General features: G+C 32.8%; 3 protein-coding genes across 3 annotated transcripts in view; all 3 read right to left on the bottom strand.

Moving 5' to 3' along the window:
• Window positions 1-658: 658 nt before the first annotated feature.
• On the bottom strand, window positions 659-3,430 carry LOC117101864 (uncharacterized oxidoreductase YrbE-like). The gene is made up of 6 exons (XM_033241979.1): window positions 3,048-3,430; window positions 2,747-2,817; window positions 2,220-2,328; window positions 1,798-1,925; window positions 1,287-1,510; window positions 659-962 (listed from the first exon to the last, which is right to left on the bottom strand). The coding sequence occupies exons 1-6, from the start codon at window positions 3,263-3,265 to the stop codon at window positions 789-791; spliced, it is 924 nt and encodes a 307-aa protein (XP_033097870.1). The 5' UTR covers window positions 3,266-3,430; the 3' UTR covers window positions 659-788.
• A 371-nt stretch (window positions 3,431-3,801) lies between these two features.
• Window positions 3,802-9,226, bottom strand: LOC117101863 (uncharacterized oxidoreductase YrbE-like). Its single transcript, XM_033241978.1, has 7 exons — window positions 8,481-9,226; window positions 7,303-7,373; window positions 6,248-6,356; window positions 5,964-6,091; window positions 5,186-5,409; window positions 4,929-5,094; window positions 3,802-4,783 (listed from the first exon to the last, which is right to left on the bottom strand). The coding sequence occupies exons 1-7, from the start codon at window positions 8,696-8,698 to the stop codon at window positions 4,668-4,670; spliced, it is 1,032 nt and encodes a 343-aa protein (XP_033097869.1). The 5' UTR covers window positions 8,699-9,226; the 3' UTR covers window positions 3,802-4,667.
• Window positions 9,227-9,357: 131 nt separating this feature from the next.
• The window catches only part of LOC117101904 (uncharacterized oxidoreductase YrbE-like), a 7,709-nt gene continuing 863 nt past the window's right edge, over window positions 9,358-16,203 (bottom strand). The window contains exons 2-7 of the mRNA XM_033242020.1: window positions 13,640-13,935; window positions 12,630-12,687; window positions 11,867-12,080; window positions 11,270-11,493; window positions 10,508-10,673; window positions 9,358-9,759 (exon numbers count right to left, since the gene is read on the bottom strand). Of these exons, the coding sequence (XP_033097911.1) occupies window positions 9,644-9,759; window positions 10,508-10,673; window positions 11,270-11,493; window positions 11,867-12,080; window positions 12,630-12,687; window positions 13,640-13,857 (996 nt within the window). The 5' untranslated portion in view covers window positions 13,858-13,935 and the 3' untranslated portion in view covers window positions 9,358-9,643. The remainder of the gene's footprint in view (window positions 9,760-10,507; window positions 10,674-11,269; window positions 11,494-11,866; window positions 12,081-12,629; window positions 12,688-13,639; window positions 13,936-16,203) is intronic.

Below are 16,203 nucleotides of genomic sequence, written 5' to 3'. Positions count from 1 at the left end.
ATATATATATATATATACATAAATACATATATATACATACATACATACATAAATATATATATATATAATATATATAAATATATATTTGTTTTTTAATAAAACGTAAATCATATGCACGAATTAGATATTTTATACCAATAGCGCTGCGCATATACAGTACTTAAGTGAATGAAAGAAGTGTTATTTCTCGTTACCTAAACATAGGCCTATTATGTACATAAATAGTTCAAGTCCATACAACAATCATTGCAACAGAACGTTTGGTGGATATACATTCAACTAAGGTATGGTATAAATGTAGTAATTTATGTTGTCTATGTCAGGCCTCAAGAGGCAGATGAGCGTAAATGTTGATGGTAATGAAAATCTTGATTACTGAATTGGAGGTAGCATGGTAGGCAGGGGCGGATCCAGAGATGTCCAAAAGGCCAAAAGGGGGGGGGGGGGGGCGAAATTTGGGCCGATCGAGACAACAATGTCCCAGGGGGTCCGGGGCATGCCCCCGCGAAATTTTTGTGTTCTAGACGCCCGAAAATAACATTTGAGGCGTTGTGGGCTATCAATTTTTTCTTTTTCTTTCTTTTTTTCGTTTACCTCCCAAAAAAAAAAGGGGGGGGGGGGGCTTCGCCGGGCCCCTAAATCCGCCCCTGGTAGGCCTAACACTAGACTCCATCACAACCAATCAAAACTGAGGATACGTTCAACTGCCTTATAAGGATTATGTGAATACATTGTAAATGATGATGTCATAAAAAACCTAGGTACTTATAGACGTATCAATAACCACATTACTTACCTTTATAAACGTTTAAGAAGTGTTCTAATTCGTTATAGTAAGAATCTTTATAGCGGGCCTGGAAAGATTCTTCATATTTCCCCCGACATTGTCCGGAATCTTGGTGAAACTGTACAGAATTTTGGAACAAGTTCTTTGTCTCCAACATTCCCTTTGTTCCGAAAACCTACGATATTTAAAAATCATAATGTCTAATAGATATTTTGATGTAAAATCCTCATAATGGCCTATTTTAGGCCTAAGTGAAATATGGAAGGTTAACGAAGAGGAAAGTGACTGGATAGGGCCGACATATGAAACAAATTGTAATCATTCCCAATACTAGTTAGTTTATGTTTGCCCAACTTTCACTTTTTATTTTATTTTTTTTTACATTTCCGTAAATTTAAATACTTGTATATACCCTCTGTTAAATTTCCTTGGATAACGATGCACTAAAAATCCAAAATGTAAATTAACAAAAAGATATTTAAAAGTAGACCTACTGTACCTCAATTCTTTGATCATATCCATGCGCAGCATATCGACTGACTTCAATATGAACAATTGCACCCCCTGGAAACTGCATCATAATGTTGCCTTGGTCTACCTCATTGATGGCAGCAATCTCTGGATTGAACGAATGCGCTTGGCAGTAGACACTCATCGGAGCTTCTCCGATGATTCTACACGCAAAATCAATGTCATGGATCGCTTGATCAAAGAAAATACCGGCTGAAAAAGAATAAAAGAATTTAAATTATGTCTATGATATAATCTACTGATTATATTATAGACACATATTAAATTCTTTTATTTTTTTCAGCAGACAAATATAAATGTATGTCGATGGACAGCAATATTGGAAAGTTGCAGATATCGTACTACATATCAATAACTAGTATAGGTCTATAGAGCAGAAATTTAATTTAGCAGATAAATAATAAAGGAAACATGAACACGAAAGAATGACACTTTAAATTACGAAAAGGTTTGTTGCAGCTAGTATTAGGCCTACTTACAAGACCATTTCAAGAAACTAACGGGACGCTGCGGATAATCTCTTGCCACGGTTTTTATCGACTTAATTTTTCCAATTTCTCCAGACTTGACCCGTTTGTACAGTTCACAAATCGATGGATCGAAACGCCTATTAAGACAAATGTTTAGTACTTGCACTCAATTAAAAATGATTAATAAATTATATTTTCACAATTGCAAAAATTTTAACAAATAAAACATAACATAAATGGACTTTTTCTGTCTTTTAATTTTCGCATCACATCTATCAAGAACCTTGTGTCCTCTTGGGTAGCTATTTATGTATAGAAGAATAACAAATAACCAATGGGTAAAAAAAAAAATAAATAAATAAAATGTACATAAGCTGTTCACATTTTTTAAATAGATAGGCTTACCATTATGAATTTAATAACGTGCTTACCTGTTAAGAGCACAGAACAAAAACTGTCCATTAATTTTAGCGGCAGCATAACAGGAAGTGACGTCATCAACTGTCGTTGCTATTGGTTTCTCGCAGAAAATTGCTTTACCTATTAAAACATTTTTAAATAGTATATATTCTAATCACCATGCATTCATTCATTCATTGAATCTGTATTATTACCACTTCGGTTTTCATAATACTAATAATTTAAATCGTCATCATAATGACCAAAATCAATTTTATTTCATTATTATCATGATCATCATCACATTTATTATAATCACCTCCATCAACACCATACCATTATCAACATCACAATTATAATCATCGTCATTTACCATCACAAAAACAATCATTATCATTATCAATATAATTTCTATCAACAACATTATTATTTATCATCATTATCATTAATATTTCATCACAATAATTACTAATAACTATCATCAGCCACCATTATTATGTAGTCAGTCAGTCATTATATATCGCCATCCCCATGATAATCATCAAATACGTTTACTTACCTGCTGCGCATCCTGCTTTGATCAAGCCAACATGGTAAGGTGTTGGAGTGCAAACAATGAGAGCATTAACACTGTTATAAAATATGAAAATGAGTTTTATGGCTAGCTTTACAATTCTACTATAGGTCTACTGGATTCAAACTTTTGCTTTTCTAAATTTAACTACTAAAACTATTTTTTTTTAATTGTTTCCCTTGTACCATTTTAATGTTTGATTTGATAAATTGTTACGTTTGCTTGAAAACTAAATTAAATACCAAAAAAAATGAAAGTAAACTTATATCATTGAATCTTAACTTACCTGTTGTCTGCAAGTACTTTATCAACACCATCCGTATTTGTAAATAAGACAGAGTCATCTAAATACAATTCTTTCTTCAAGCGATCGATTCTCTCGTTACTTGCTTCTACAATCCATTTAATAGATATTCTCGGATTTTTTATGGCATTCTTTAAATGTATGGTTCCCATATCGCCCACCCCAAATATTGCTACTCCTAATGTAGATGAATGCGACATGTTGATATCGTATGGATTACTGTAACGTGTTCTAGTAAACACACATATAAAAACAATTGGTGTTTGTAACAGAATATCACGTGAATTCAGCGTATCCAATCAAAGCATAGCAGATGTTGATATAAGTACGCCGTCGTAGATCATACGTTACTTATCACCTATACAATACATTTCTATTGATTAAGCTGACCATACCGTGCGAACGCGCTGGGCATCGATTTGGATCGGTTACGTACCAAAGATCAGTTATTGATCGATAAATTAGCATAGGACTAGTCAACTCAATGATGGTATGCGATTTACACCATCAGTGTCAACAATGTCAAAGGTCACCCGGAACATCAGTTCATTCTCATCACAAAAATATATTTTTACTCTGAAAATTCAGTGGATACTAAGATCGAAATTATACAATAACAATGCTACGGAAAAACACATTATGCTCTATTTTTTGTTGTTATTGTTTTATATAACATTTTTTATTACCATCATTTATTCAATCCACATATTTTTTTCAATTACGTTTCTTCGTTAAAATTCAGTATACAGTACTACCAAAGATATAATAATAGCAACAAGTAACAATAAATAATGGAGGTTCAAGGTAGATATTGGAAGGCAATGGTACATTGACAAAATACTATATATACATAGATGCACGTATACATATTGAATCTAAATAAAAATAGGTTGAAGGGGAAGAACATGCACTACTAAATAAATCGAGGGTGACTAAACATAACTACTTTGCTTATAAAATAGCAATAAATATGCAATTACATGTAGTAACAGAACAAAAATGAAATAGTATACTAAAAGGAAAGAAAAGATAGTAAAAATAACGAACATTAATTACATTACTAAGATGATTTATAAAATAATATTTAATAATATTTTCATCAACTATTAGTCTAAATAATCATCATTTTGTTGTAATCATAACAATAATAATATTTCATTGACGCTATTTTTATTGTTTTTATTATCATTATTACGAAAGTGTACCGCATTAAAAAATCTCAAACGCAATGATATTATCCTCTATTATTTGTACTTGCCAAATTCAATTCAACTTGCAAAATATTCATTAGAGCACTACGCAGCTGTTCAAAAAAATTAATATGGCAAAACAATTAGCTAAAAGTTTATCATGTGGCAAAACCAAAACATTTGATCGATTAATCCATGGAATGATCGATCTATTAAGCCTATATAAAATATTTTATACCTTATATATATTATATAAGGTCACACGAAATCAGTGTATCTCCAACTAGTCGGAGGCGCTTAAATTCAAATGAGTTGGTGAAGCACATCGTCTGTTCATCTTGAACGTGACAGAGGTGACTAAATTTAAATTCTTTTCATAAACACGTGAGTTGGTAGGCAGGCGCCCACATCGTCACTCCATCTCGAGAGTGACAGGGCCACCGGAATGTAAAGACTCTTCACAGCACATTGACAGCTTAATTGCCAGGATACAGGCTTCTTCGGACACTTCTAGCTCAGGTTCGATCCCTAAATAGAAGAATATAAAAGAGGTCGAAAAGAGTAAAGAAAAGATATTCCACAGAACATTATTTTAAAATACTGTACCTAATGTACCTTAAAGCAATAAAATCATTATTTGGTCATAATTAATTTGTAATGTAAACGTCCTAACCTTGGTAAACATCAAGAAAATGCTCAAATTCTAATCTGTATGATTCTTTATAGCGGGATAACCATGCTTGATAAATTTGGCCACTAGAATGTCCCTTGTGATCATGTGACTGGACTGAAGTTGGATAAAGATTTAAAGTCTGCAACATACCAGCAGTCCCAAACACCTGTATAAAATTATAATAACTCGAATTACTCAAATGATAATCATCCAGTAAAAATGTATAGGCCTATCATAGAAGAGTTAAAAAGTCGCACCTCAAGTCTCTGGTCATAACCGTATATAGCTTCGCGGCCGAGATCAACATATGCGATAGCGCCTCCTGAAAACTGCATCATGATTCCAGCTGTGTCGTAATCTCCAACAGCTGCCACGTCTGGGTTTAACGCATACGCCTGGCAGTAGACCGTGGATGGACTTTCTCCCATAATCCAGCATATTATATCCAAGTCATGGGTTGCACAATCAAAAAATAAACCGCCTTAAGAAAATAAAATAACAAATATCAAGACCTCAGTAAAATAGGCTACTATGGTCTCGCAGGTTTAACATAAAGGTTTCATTCGTTAAAGATGGAACTTAATAATATAAATATACTCCTACATTGGCTTATTGAAGTAATATGTACCTATATCAGGCCCGTAGCCAGGTTCTTACAAGGTTGGGGGGGGGGAGTTCTCTGGGCGTGAGGTCCGCAGTCGAAGCCCCAGTAGGGTCGGCGAAACCCTCAAAGCAAGAGGATTTTTGTGCTTTATGGGTCTAAATAATGCTATAAGAGCAGATATGTTTGAAAATGTCTGTGTCTGGGTGGGTATGCAGTGCATTAGTTGGGATTGGAGGACTTGGGATTGGGAAAAGGGGGGTTTCGCCAGAAAAGAGGGGGGTTTGCTAGAAAAGGGGGGTTCTGCCGAACCATAAAAACCCCACCTGGATACGGGCCTGCCGATATGATGTAATAATATCACGAATAATAATAATTAGTACTATTATTAAAATGATATGGTGATGAAAAATCTTGGAAAGATTAAAACCTACCTGAGTTTTTAAGGTAGCTCATTGGTGGACACTGTTGATCCGAATTTGTTGATCTGATTGATATAATGTCTTTGATTTCCCCGGATTTCACACGATTATATAGATCACGAATTGAAGGATCAAATCGCCTAGAAAAAATTGTTTTCTTCTGTAATCTCCAGATTTAACATTTAAAGAAAATAGTTCAGATTAATGAACATTAATTGGCCTATGTAAAACACAACAAACAAAATTATTTACAAAATTATCTTTCTTTGAACGTTATAATAATTATTCTTATTCACCTGTTGTAGGCACAGAACAGCAGTTGTCCATTTTCTCGGGCAGAAGCAAAACATGATGTGACGTCATCTAATGTAAGTGCGATAGGCTTCTCACAAAATACAGCTTTACCTAAAACAAAGTTCGTTTATTGATTGATAACCGATACTCATGTACATATTTGTACAAATATGTCACATATCAATTAAATCATGAATGTTACTTTTGTACAATATTTTTCTCTTCATTTTTTGATATGGACAATGGATGTCTGAAATAAAATTTAAATTGTATTGGATTGAATTTAATATTAAATGTTTTCATCCAAAAATGTCCGCTTTACAAAATACCGTGTACATGTAAATTGTAATACGAATCCTGGTATTCGTTAAATTGCACAGTCACTTTTGAGTGTCATACCACTATTTTTTACAGAGGTGTAATTATTTCATTTTAATTTCATTTCAAATTGATTAAAATAAAAAATGTAAAATATTAAAGACATGAAAAAAGAGGTACATAATAAAAGAAACATTGCACTTAATTAAACTTGTAACCAAAATGATTTCCTATTATTATTATTATTTTTATTATTATTATTAATATTTAATTATTTAAATTATTTGATTAAAATGTACACAATTAAAGACATCTAAATAGGTAATATAATTTAAAAAAATTACACATTTTCATTTCAAGCACTGCACTTAGTTAAACTTGTAATTGTTAACTAAAACGATTTCCTATTATTATTATTATTATTATTATTATTATTATTATTACTATAAGTATTATTTATTATATTTATTATTTTTGATATTTTTTATATTATTATTGTTATTATTATTATTATATTATATTATTGTTATTATTATTACTATTTAAAAGTACATCAAATATACGTTATTTATATAGCCTGTACTGAAGCATAGAGAAGATGAACTCGCATTGTCCTCCAATAAAATTTTTGCCAATGAGTTGTACTGTACTCACATTTTGTATCGAATAGCCCCATTTGCTGGGCTTTATGTTTAAACATGATCATTTAGAATAGTAAAGTATAAAATAAATAGCACACCTGCCTTACAGCTTGCTTGTATGATTTCAACGTGATGCGAAGTTGACGTGCAAATAACTACCATTTCAACACTACAGATATAAAAGTATTTGTGGTTGCAGTATATGCATTATCACTTGATACGACTAGATATGTGTATACACCACACACGCACACACACACACACACACACACACACACACATATATATATATATATGTATATATACCGTACTGTATAATATAATATAGCGTAACGGTAATGAAACTCAAATACGTAAGGTGTTGACTTGAGAAACACTAAAATTAAATGCGAATATTTCGGCTACTCCTGTAGTCTTTGTCAACGCTTGACATTTTATGTAGCCGAAATATTCGCATCAATAAATTTTAGTGTTTCTAAAGTCAACATCTTGCATATTTGAGTTTCATTACCGTTACACTATATTATATTCTATGTTTGCAAACACAAATGAACACGTCTTCTTTATATTTTACTTATTATAGTTCGTTAACTGACTTGGTATTCTTCACATATTCACCACCACATTAGTAACTGGATTTCATGCGTGCTTCCACATGTTACTAATATTCAAGGATCAAATCAGCCATCATTGAATTCACCAAACACACAATAACAATGGATACATTATTAAATAAATTAAATATAATTTTTGCTTGCAAAATACATAAATTACTAGACTGGCGAGTAGTTTACGCTCTGAAAGCGCAACGAATAGCACTAAGTATAAGTAAAGGATAACGTAATATAATGTCTGACTGAGTTGATAGATTGAAAAAAAAGTTGTGTATGGGAATCTAATCAGAACAGAGAAATGAAGAATTGAGTCAATATCTTCTAGCAATAAAATGGTAGGCCCTACACTAGAAAAAGTCGAATGTCGATACCAGGGGAACTAATAAAAGAGATGGTCAGAGATTGGATAAATGGAACATTAAATGTATGTATATATATATATATATATATATATATAACCCAACATGGAGAAGTTTTGACCTGTCCAGATCATGTGATGATGTTGATACCGCCCTCCCTGGGCTCATGGTTCGGGCTGTCTCTTATACACATCTAGATGTGTATAAGAGACAGTATATATATGGTGCGACTCGCATTCATTGAATAATTATCGATTACGAATTCAATACGGAAATTATTCAGTAAATTACAGTAATGCTTACCTTTTATCTTCTAATATTTTGCCGACGTCACTAGACAGTACGATTTCAACAGAATCATCAATATGATATCGTTGCTTTATTTGTAGTGTTTTCTCATAATTGGTCGTCATAATGTACTTAACCCACACTCTGGGGTTACTAACTGCGTTTTCAAGATGGACTTGTCCAATTCTTCCCATACCAAATATGGCAATACACACTTTCTTTAATGACGTCATTATATACTCCAAATTATACGGATGAAATAATTCTTTGTGTAGCAACTGACAGATATATCAAACTTGATTTTTTAAATACCTGAACTCGCTAGAAATTTCGCTAAATCGGTAATTGAGAGTATTCTGCTTGGGTAAAATTGGTAGCATTAAATTCAAAACCTTACATTGTACTGTACTACTCTGACGGCTATAATAATAATACATTAGTGTTAACAAGCGCAATGATTTAATCCTTCTAACCAGATAATATCAATGGTCTCTTTATATTGGTATTGTCTATGAATACGAATGACAATATGAATAACGATGATTGGTGTAGCAAATTTGTATTATTTTGCCTTGCTTATTCAGGCATATGTGACGAAATCAATACACTGATTTTGATAGTAATCGCGGTAATATCGTTAACATCTGTATGGTATTTCCAAACATAGCCCAGATACACCCCCCCCCCCCACACACACACGTACAGCGTTTTACACTTCTATTTATTTCACTAATTAAAATCCTAATAAAAATAGTTGTTGAAACAAATACAGGTTAACTTTTTATATCAGGAACAATGTTCATAGTTTTAGACCAAATAGTACGATTTTTTACGTTTTGCTTGCTATCCACTATACTCCACAAAGTCTAAACAACACACAGATACACATGCATAAGTTTATATCATGCAATTCCACTTTATTTCTGTTTAACAAATTAAAAACATATCGATAAGACACAATTAAAATATCTTATACATATTAACTCTGTATTTTACTATAAACTAACACTGATACCCTGAGTGGCCTAGTTTATTTCAAATTTAATGGTACCAGTAACTTCTTCTATTCATGCAATTTTATGCATTAACGATATTGTTCGTTCAAATACCATCTTATCTTTATTTACCAAATCCCGTAAAAAAATTGCATTGTCATGTTCTATATTACATCCAACGGGTTAACTCATTTTGAACTGGATTGGCTTGCCCGATTGTAACGACTCTCTACAACACTCGGAAAGTCTAGTAACCCGGATGCAGTCTTCTTCTGATACGTCCAAGGTGGATTCAATTCCTATTGGTTGATGAAATACAGAAGATTTAAGAATAAAGGAAAGAATGTCAAAGCAAAACTTTATTAATTAAGAAAATAGAAATTAAAAATAGCTCGCAGATGGCTGGTTTACATGACATTTAGTATTTTTTGTCAGTTGTATATTTTCTTTCTAAATTTCTCTAGTGTCAAATTAAGATGACATTTCTGGTTTTTTAAATGAAAAATATGAGATTGCATTGAGATTGATAAAACTTATATAGCACAACTTCACTTGAAAGATTAACAATTATACAGTTTTGTCAAACTTTTCTGGATGTACAATGTGCAGGGAAAATAGCGAGTTTCTCTATAAGATTATTGTTTTATAAGGCCTCTTTATGAGGCTTAGGGATTGGTAGAGCTCTTATTCGCAGTGACGTATCTTGAGGTCTTGAATTGGGGTGGGGGCTGATGGGGAAGGTGCGAAGGTGAAGTGGGGGGATCGATGATCAATTGAGGGGCGCTAATTCGCAAAATATGGTGATTTTAACTACTTGACAGTGATTTTTTTTTGGGGTAGACTGGGGCGAGCGAGTAATTTTTTGGGGAGGTGAGCCCACCTCGCCCTCCCCTAGATACGCCACTGTTTATTCATCATAAGAAACTCTGAGATTGGAAGGCAAGCATCATACCACCAAGCTAATCAATTTTAATCCAAACTTTCTTGTTAATATTGACACAACGACCATACATGTATATATAACTTATATTATTATATAAATCTAACCTTGGTAGACATTCAGAAAATGTTCAAATTCCAAACGGTATGACTCTTTGTAGCGGGCTGTAAACGAGTCTTCTATATGACCCAAACTATGCCCATATTTGCTATGGTAGTGAACAGATGTTGGGTACATATTTTTAGACTCAAGCATACCATTAGATCCAAATACCTGTTGAAAAAGTGAAATCATTCCAAGTCATAAGACATAGTGTTGAAATGCAGCCTGTTGTGAGCACTACTCGACTTCTAGGTTGGTACTCGTCTATGCCTTGTTTTATGTGTATATTTGACCATGGTGAAATGAATGTTTGATGATTTGATTTGATTTGTAAGAAATTTACTCACAGAAGGGCGCTTGTCACTCCACAACTACCAATAATTAATAATAATTGATTAAGTATCGTAAATTATAGAATAAGTAAGTGCTTCTGTCGATGAAGCGCCAATCCTGAGCAATGCATTTTTAATAAAGTGTACGTAAACTTCCGTGTATTTGTTGAACAATCACGTACTGTATTTCTGGCTATTGCATAACACCTCCTGATTGGTCAATTTTTAAGTTTCATTGACACTCCGTAAAAGTCCATTTTACGTAGGTCTAAACTTATTAAGCATTTCATTGTACTAACAATTAAACCATATAATTGTGCAGTACCAATTAATCTAGCATTAATTTAAACATATGTAATATTAATTATTAAAAAACATAATAGTACAGTAGCATTAAACCAAATAATTGTACCATACTGTAGTGTCTGTGCCTACCTCAAGTCTCTGATCATAACCATACAGTGCCTGTCGATTTATGTCAATGTGTGCTATAGCCCCGCCTGGAAATTTCATCATGATTCCAATTTGATCAAAGTCATCGATAGCTGCAATTTCTGGGTTGAACGCATGGGCCTGACAGTATAGAGTGGAAGGCGATTCTCCAAGTATCCAGCAAATCAAATCCATATCATGGGTTGCGGAATCAAAGAATATACCACCTAAGTTAGTACGAAAAATAAGCCAGCCATCAAAGAATGTATGTATCTAGGCTTCTTCATCAATTTAAATGGTAATTCTTTTTAAGTATGCCCTTTGTTCTGCTTCTATGATTTTACAATTTAATTAATTAATCGAGGAACAGCACTCCACTACTGAGGTAATTTGTTGTCAACAATCTTACAACGTGATGGTTTTTGTCTTTTAATCGTGCCTTACTCATCCCCGTTTAAATAGTCTAGTATTTTGAAGTACATTACATTATTTCAATTTATCTTGCATTGTTTTGTTTTTACTGCCAATATCAAGTTAGCAAAAACTAAAGAACAGTTTTCTAAAAGCAACTGGTACATCCCTAAGCAAAACTCTACCCACCAGAAGTTTTTAGGTTGCTGATTGGAGGTGGTAGATGGTCCCTACTTGTTGTCTTAATCGATTTTACTTCTCCAAGCTCACCAGCTTTCACCCGTTTACATATATCCCGTATAGATGGATCAAAATGTCTGCAAATATGTATAAAAAATTGTAAAAAAATATCTTGAAAATAAAAAATGAAAAGTAAATGAATACGCTCTACAATGTTACATATAGTTTGTTACGTTGCCACGTCATAAAATGCTATAATTGCTTGTTATTTTCCTATCAGACGTGCGCCAATGGGGAGAGGAAGGGGTAGGAATGCCCACTCGTCGGGAAGAAAAAGCAAATTTTGCAAAAAATATGTAGGCTCTAAAATCTATCAAATATGCAATCGAAATCCTTAAATGAAATCATTCGCATATGGTCTGATACTATAAAGACTGTTTACTTCCTTTCTACCTTACACCATGTAAAATGGTTCACACTGTTACATTTCTGTTTTTCACAATGTCTGATAATGCATCATGAATATTCATATAATTATAATAGCATCATGAATATTCATATAAATATATTAAAATCTATAATAAATAGAACAGATAATGCCACCTTTGCATAAATGCGAATTGGTGAAGATCTTCTAAAAACCGACCAGCGTATAACGAACCCAAATAGTGTTTAAGCTGTATAGGAAAGCCAATGCATTCTGCACATTTTGATGTGAAACTTACCAGGGGTTGTTTTATTAGAAGTTTGAGTTTTTGCAAGTTGAAAATACCTGTATGATGTTTTTAAATGCTGAGAAACTGTATTCTTCTGCAGTTGTTACAGCTGTGCTGGATAATAAGGAGACTTAGAAACTAACACATAATCTGCTAATAAATAAGCCTATATTATTTGTCATCATTGACAAAATATACCTATATTTATTCTCTATATGTCGAAATAAAATGCAGAAATAACAGCATATTACAGTACTATAAAATGAACTATGCTGCGCAATTAAAAAAAAATATCAACCCATTGTTTGTAGGGTTTACCAATACCCGGATTGAATTTCTGGAAAATTGTGATTCCGCTTCCGTGAAATTGGCCACAAATAAATTATTTTAGTATTAATAAATGCATGATTTATGTTGATTTATTGATTATATTGTTGCTATTTTTTTAACATTTAAATGAAAAAAAATGTTATTCATGGCTTTTTTTTAATCTTTGAATATTTTATCATTGAATATGTAATTCCTGCAAAAAGTAAAATGGAAATGGCAATTTATTTGATGTTAGATTCCTTTTAAAAACTAAATTATTTCAGTTAAAAAAATGCATATAATGATTAAAAAAAAAACAGTTTTAATACAGAATTTTATTATTGGGGCCATTTTTCTTGGGCCATTTTTATCAGGGCCATTCTTACCGTACATCGTTATCAGCTGGCTCTATGGTTGACCATGGAAGAATTAGTTTGACTGAGTAAGAAAGAGCTGGCAGCATAAGGGTTTTAACCTGTCAACATTGTTCTCACAATATTGTTCTCGTTCTGGGAATCCATTGGAAATAAGCTTTCTTTTCGAATACTTTCAGGGCTATCCAAGCATATTTCACCTTTTTAAAGCCTAATTTTGATCGTTTATTTGTAATATTTATGATGCCAATAATATATTTATCGAAGAACTAATATATTGTTCATTAAGTTTGACAAACACGATTCTAGTCTACAGGCTTAGTATTCTAGTTATTAATGGTGATCATGTGACATGAATTTATAATGTAATAATGTTAACTCACGTTTTGTCTTCTAGAACTTTGTTCAGCTTACTTGCATTGACAATTTGTACGGAATCGTCCATGTAAAACTCGTTTTTTAAATGTACTGCTCTTTCAAGATCTTCTTCAACAAGCCACTTGACTGAAGTCCTTGGATTTCGTACCACATGGTTTAAATGAACAGAACCAATCTTTCCCATACCACATACAGCTACTCCAACTTTGCGTGTGCTAGCCATTGATCACTGACTGGACACAGCCGTCTGTACAACGGTGGTACTAGTTTTGGAAAGTTAGGTTGATGGAAACGATTTGTCCTACTGGGACAAAGAAAACAATTGGTCAAAGAAAACAATGAAAACAATGATAAGGTTATATAACATGTCATGGCGTTAAGCTCTATCGGTGAACCCTCTGATTACCGCTTCACAGATAAATTCGAGTTAATTTACAACGAGAGTATCAAGGACGCATAGCCCACCGGAAAAGGGTAACGTTTGAGCTTTGTCGGTGGTGGGTGCTGGTGTGATTACCAAAATCACCATAAAACTATGAATAACTAACTAATTCATATTCTGTAAACTGTTCTGCAAATGGTTTACTCTTTCAGATGAAAATATAACTTAAAGGCACACACAATGATTGGATAATTTTGACCTACATGCTTGTGACAAACAAAACAAAACGAGCCGACAATTGTATTCAGACGACACGCCAATAATTAATCCAATATAAATTAAAAACTAAAACATCAATCATTGTCTCAATGTTTGTTAAAGGAGTATTTTTTTGTGGAGTTAAAATAATCGAGCCAGTAGCAATATATGGAACTCTTTTCACTGGGGTCAATGAATTTCAATGTTATACAAACAAAAAATCGCTACCCTCAACAAGCGAACGAACCGACCATCGTATTTATACGATATGCAAATAATTAATCCATTTTTAAAATTAAATAGCAAAATATTTTTTTTTCATAAATTGTATAAAACCAACGGGGGGGGGGGTCAATGAATTTTAATGTTTAATGTTTTAATTTTCTTTAGCCCATATTCATTAAGTGGAATTTTCATCACTCAGTTTGGTCCACTCCGTGTAAACCAGCAAGTTCGCGGAATGACTGTATGTATTCATGTGCTAATACCAATTCATGCAAAACTCATTTAAAATGTTCAAGATAATAATAATAGATGGATTTATATAGCGCGAATAAACGAGGTCTCTATGCGCTAGACAATATTGAAGTCAAGAACACAAAGAAAAAAGCCAGAAAAAAACTAAAAAAAAAAAAAAATAAAAAAAAAAAAAAGAAACTAAAAAAAAAACAAAAAACGATAAAAACCAAGCTAGCACCCAAACCGAAGTATGGGGTTACACCATCACCGCCAACCGGAGATCTGTGTTTATGTACTCCGGTTAGTACCGGTTAAGTTTTGATCTTTTCTGGGATCAGGTGCCTCCTAACCTGGAACAAACAACACTAGCTAGCGAGGTGAAACTGAGAAAAAGAAAAAAAAGAAGAAAACAGTAGCTATAAAGAGGAAAATAAAAAGGTTTTGAGTCGCTTTTTAAAGATGTCAATTGACGCTGATTCACGGACTTCAACGGGTAATGCATTCCACATTTTTGGAGCCAAAACACGAAATGATCTCTCACCATATTTTTTCGAACGGCACCCAGGAACAAACAAAGTTGATGAACTTGTAGTTGATCTGAGTGTTCGGGAACAAGTGGATGAGCGTAGTCTGAGAAGATCTTGCATGTACGTGGCACGTATTTGCATATATCTGGCGCTAGGCTTGCTATCTCCCATACAAGAGATGTATATTCAAGTAATGTCCGAATACAAATGATAGGCCTATATATATATATATTCTATAGGAAGCTTGTGATAAATATTTAGTATCTAGGTCTAAGAGCGAGATACCTGAATGAATAGTACTGTAGGCTAAGCCTTTTCTACTTGAAAATCTGCATTATAGGCTTTATATCAGCTTATAATATCGACGGAAAAGAAAATTCAACCTCAAAGCCATCGTTTCATTTTTTTGATTCATGATGTTCTAAAAATAATTTTTAACTTTGTAATGCCGGATGTACAGGGATTTAAGGATTTGCAGAAATCACTTCTACTAGGCCTAAAATTATTCTGTTTTAACCCGAAGGACCTCAGATATATTTTTCAGGAGGAACTAAAAAGTATTATAATATCAATGAATAAATCAAATCTGATGCTTGAATTATCATTTCTATTTTTTCTCTCAGAACGGTTCTTAATTTTAGGCCTTAAATTTGATTGTAAAATAATTACAGTAATAATAATAATAATAATAATAATAATAATAATAATAATATATATATATATATAATATAATATAATATATATCAAAATAGCCGGTAACATATAAATCATCTAAGGAAGGTAAAATACAGTGTTCGAATAAAGGACACGATGGTAGGCCTACCTGTCAATGAATGTTGTCCTATAAATACAATAAAATGCCCTCGACGGGATTCGCACCTGCGACCTCTAGCTCTCAATGCATAATTTTCCTTAAATTTATTGCATATATATAATATAGGGC

This window comes from Anneissia japonica, unplaced genomic scaffold, assembly GCF_011630105.1.
Source record: "Anneissia japonica isolate Jap-2015-1 unplaced genomic scaffold, ASM1163010v1 scaffold4988_len2956909_cov206, whole genome shotgun sequence".
NCBI classification, from domain to species: Eukaryota; Metazoa; Echinodermata; class Crinoidea; order Comatulida; family Comatulidae; genus Anneissia; species Anneissia japonica.
The sequence above is the reverse complement of the archived record's forward strand: the minus strand, read 5'-3'. Positions and strand labels throughout refer to the sequence as shown.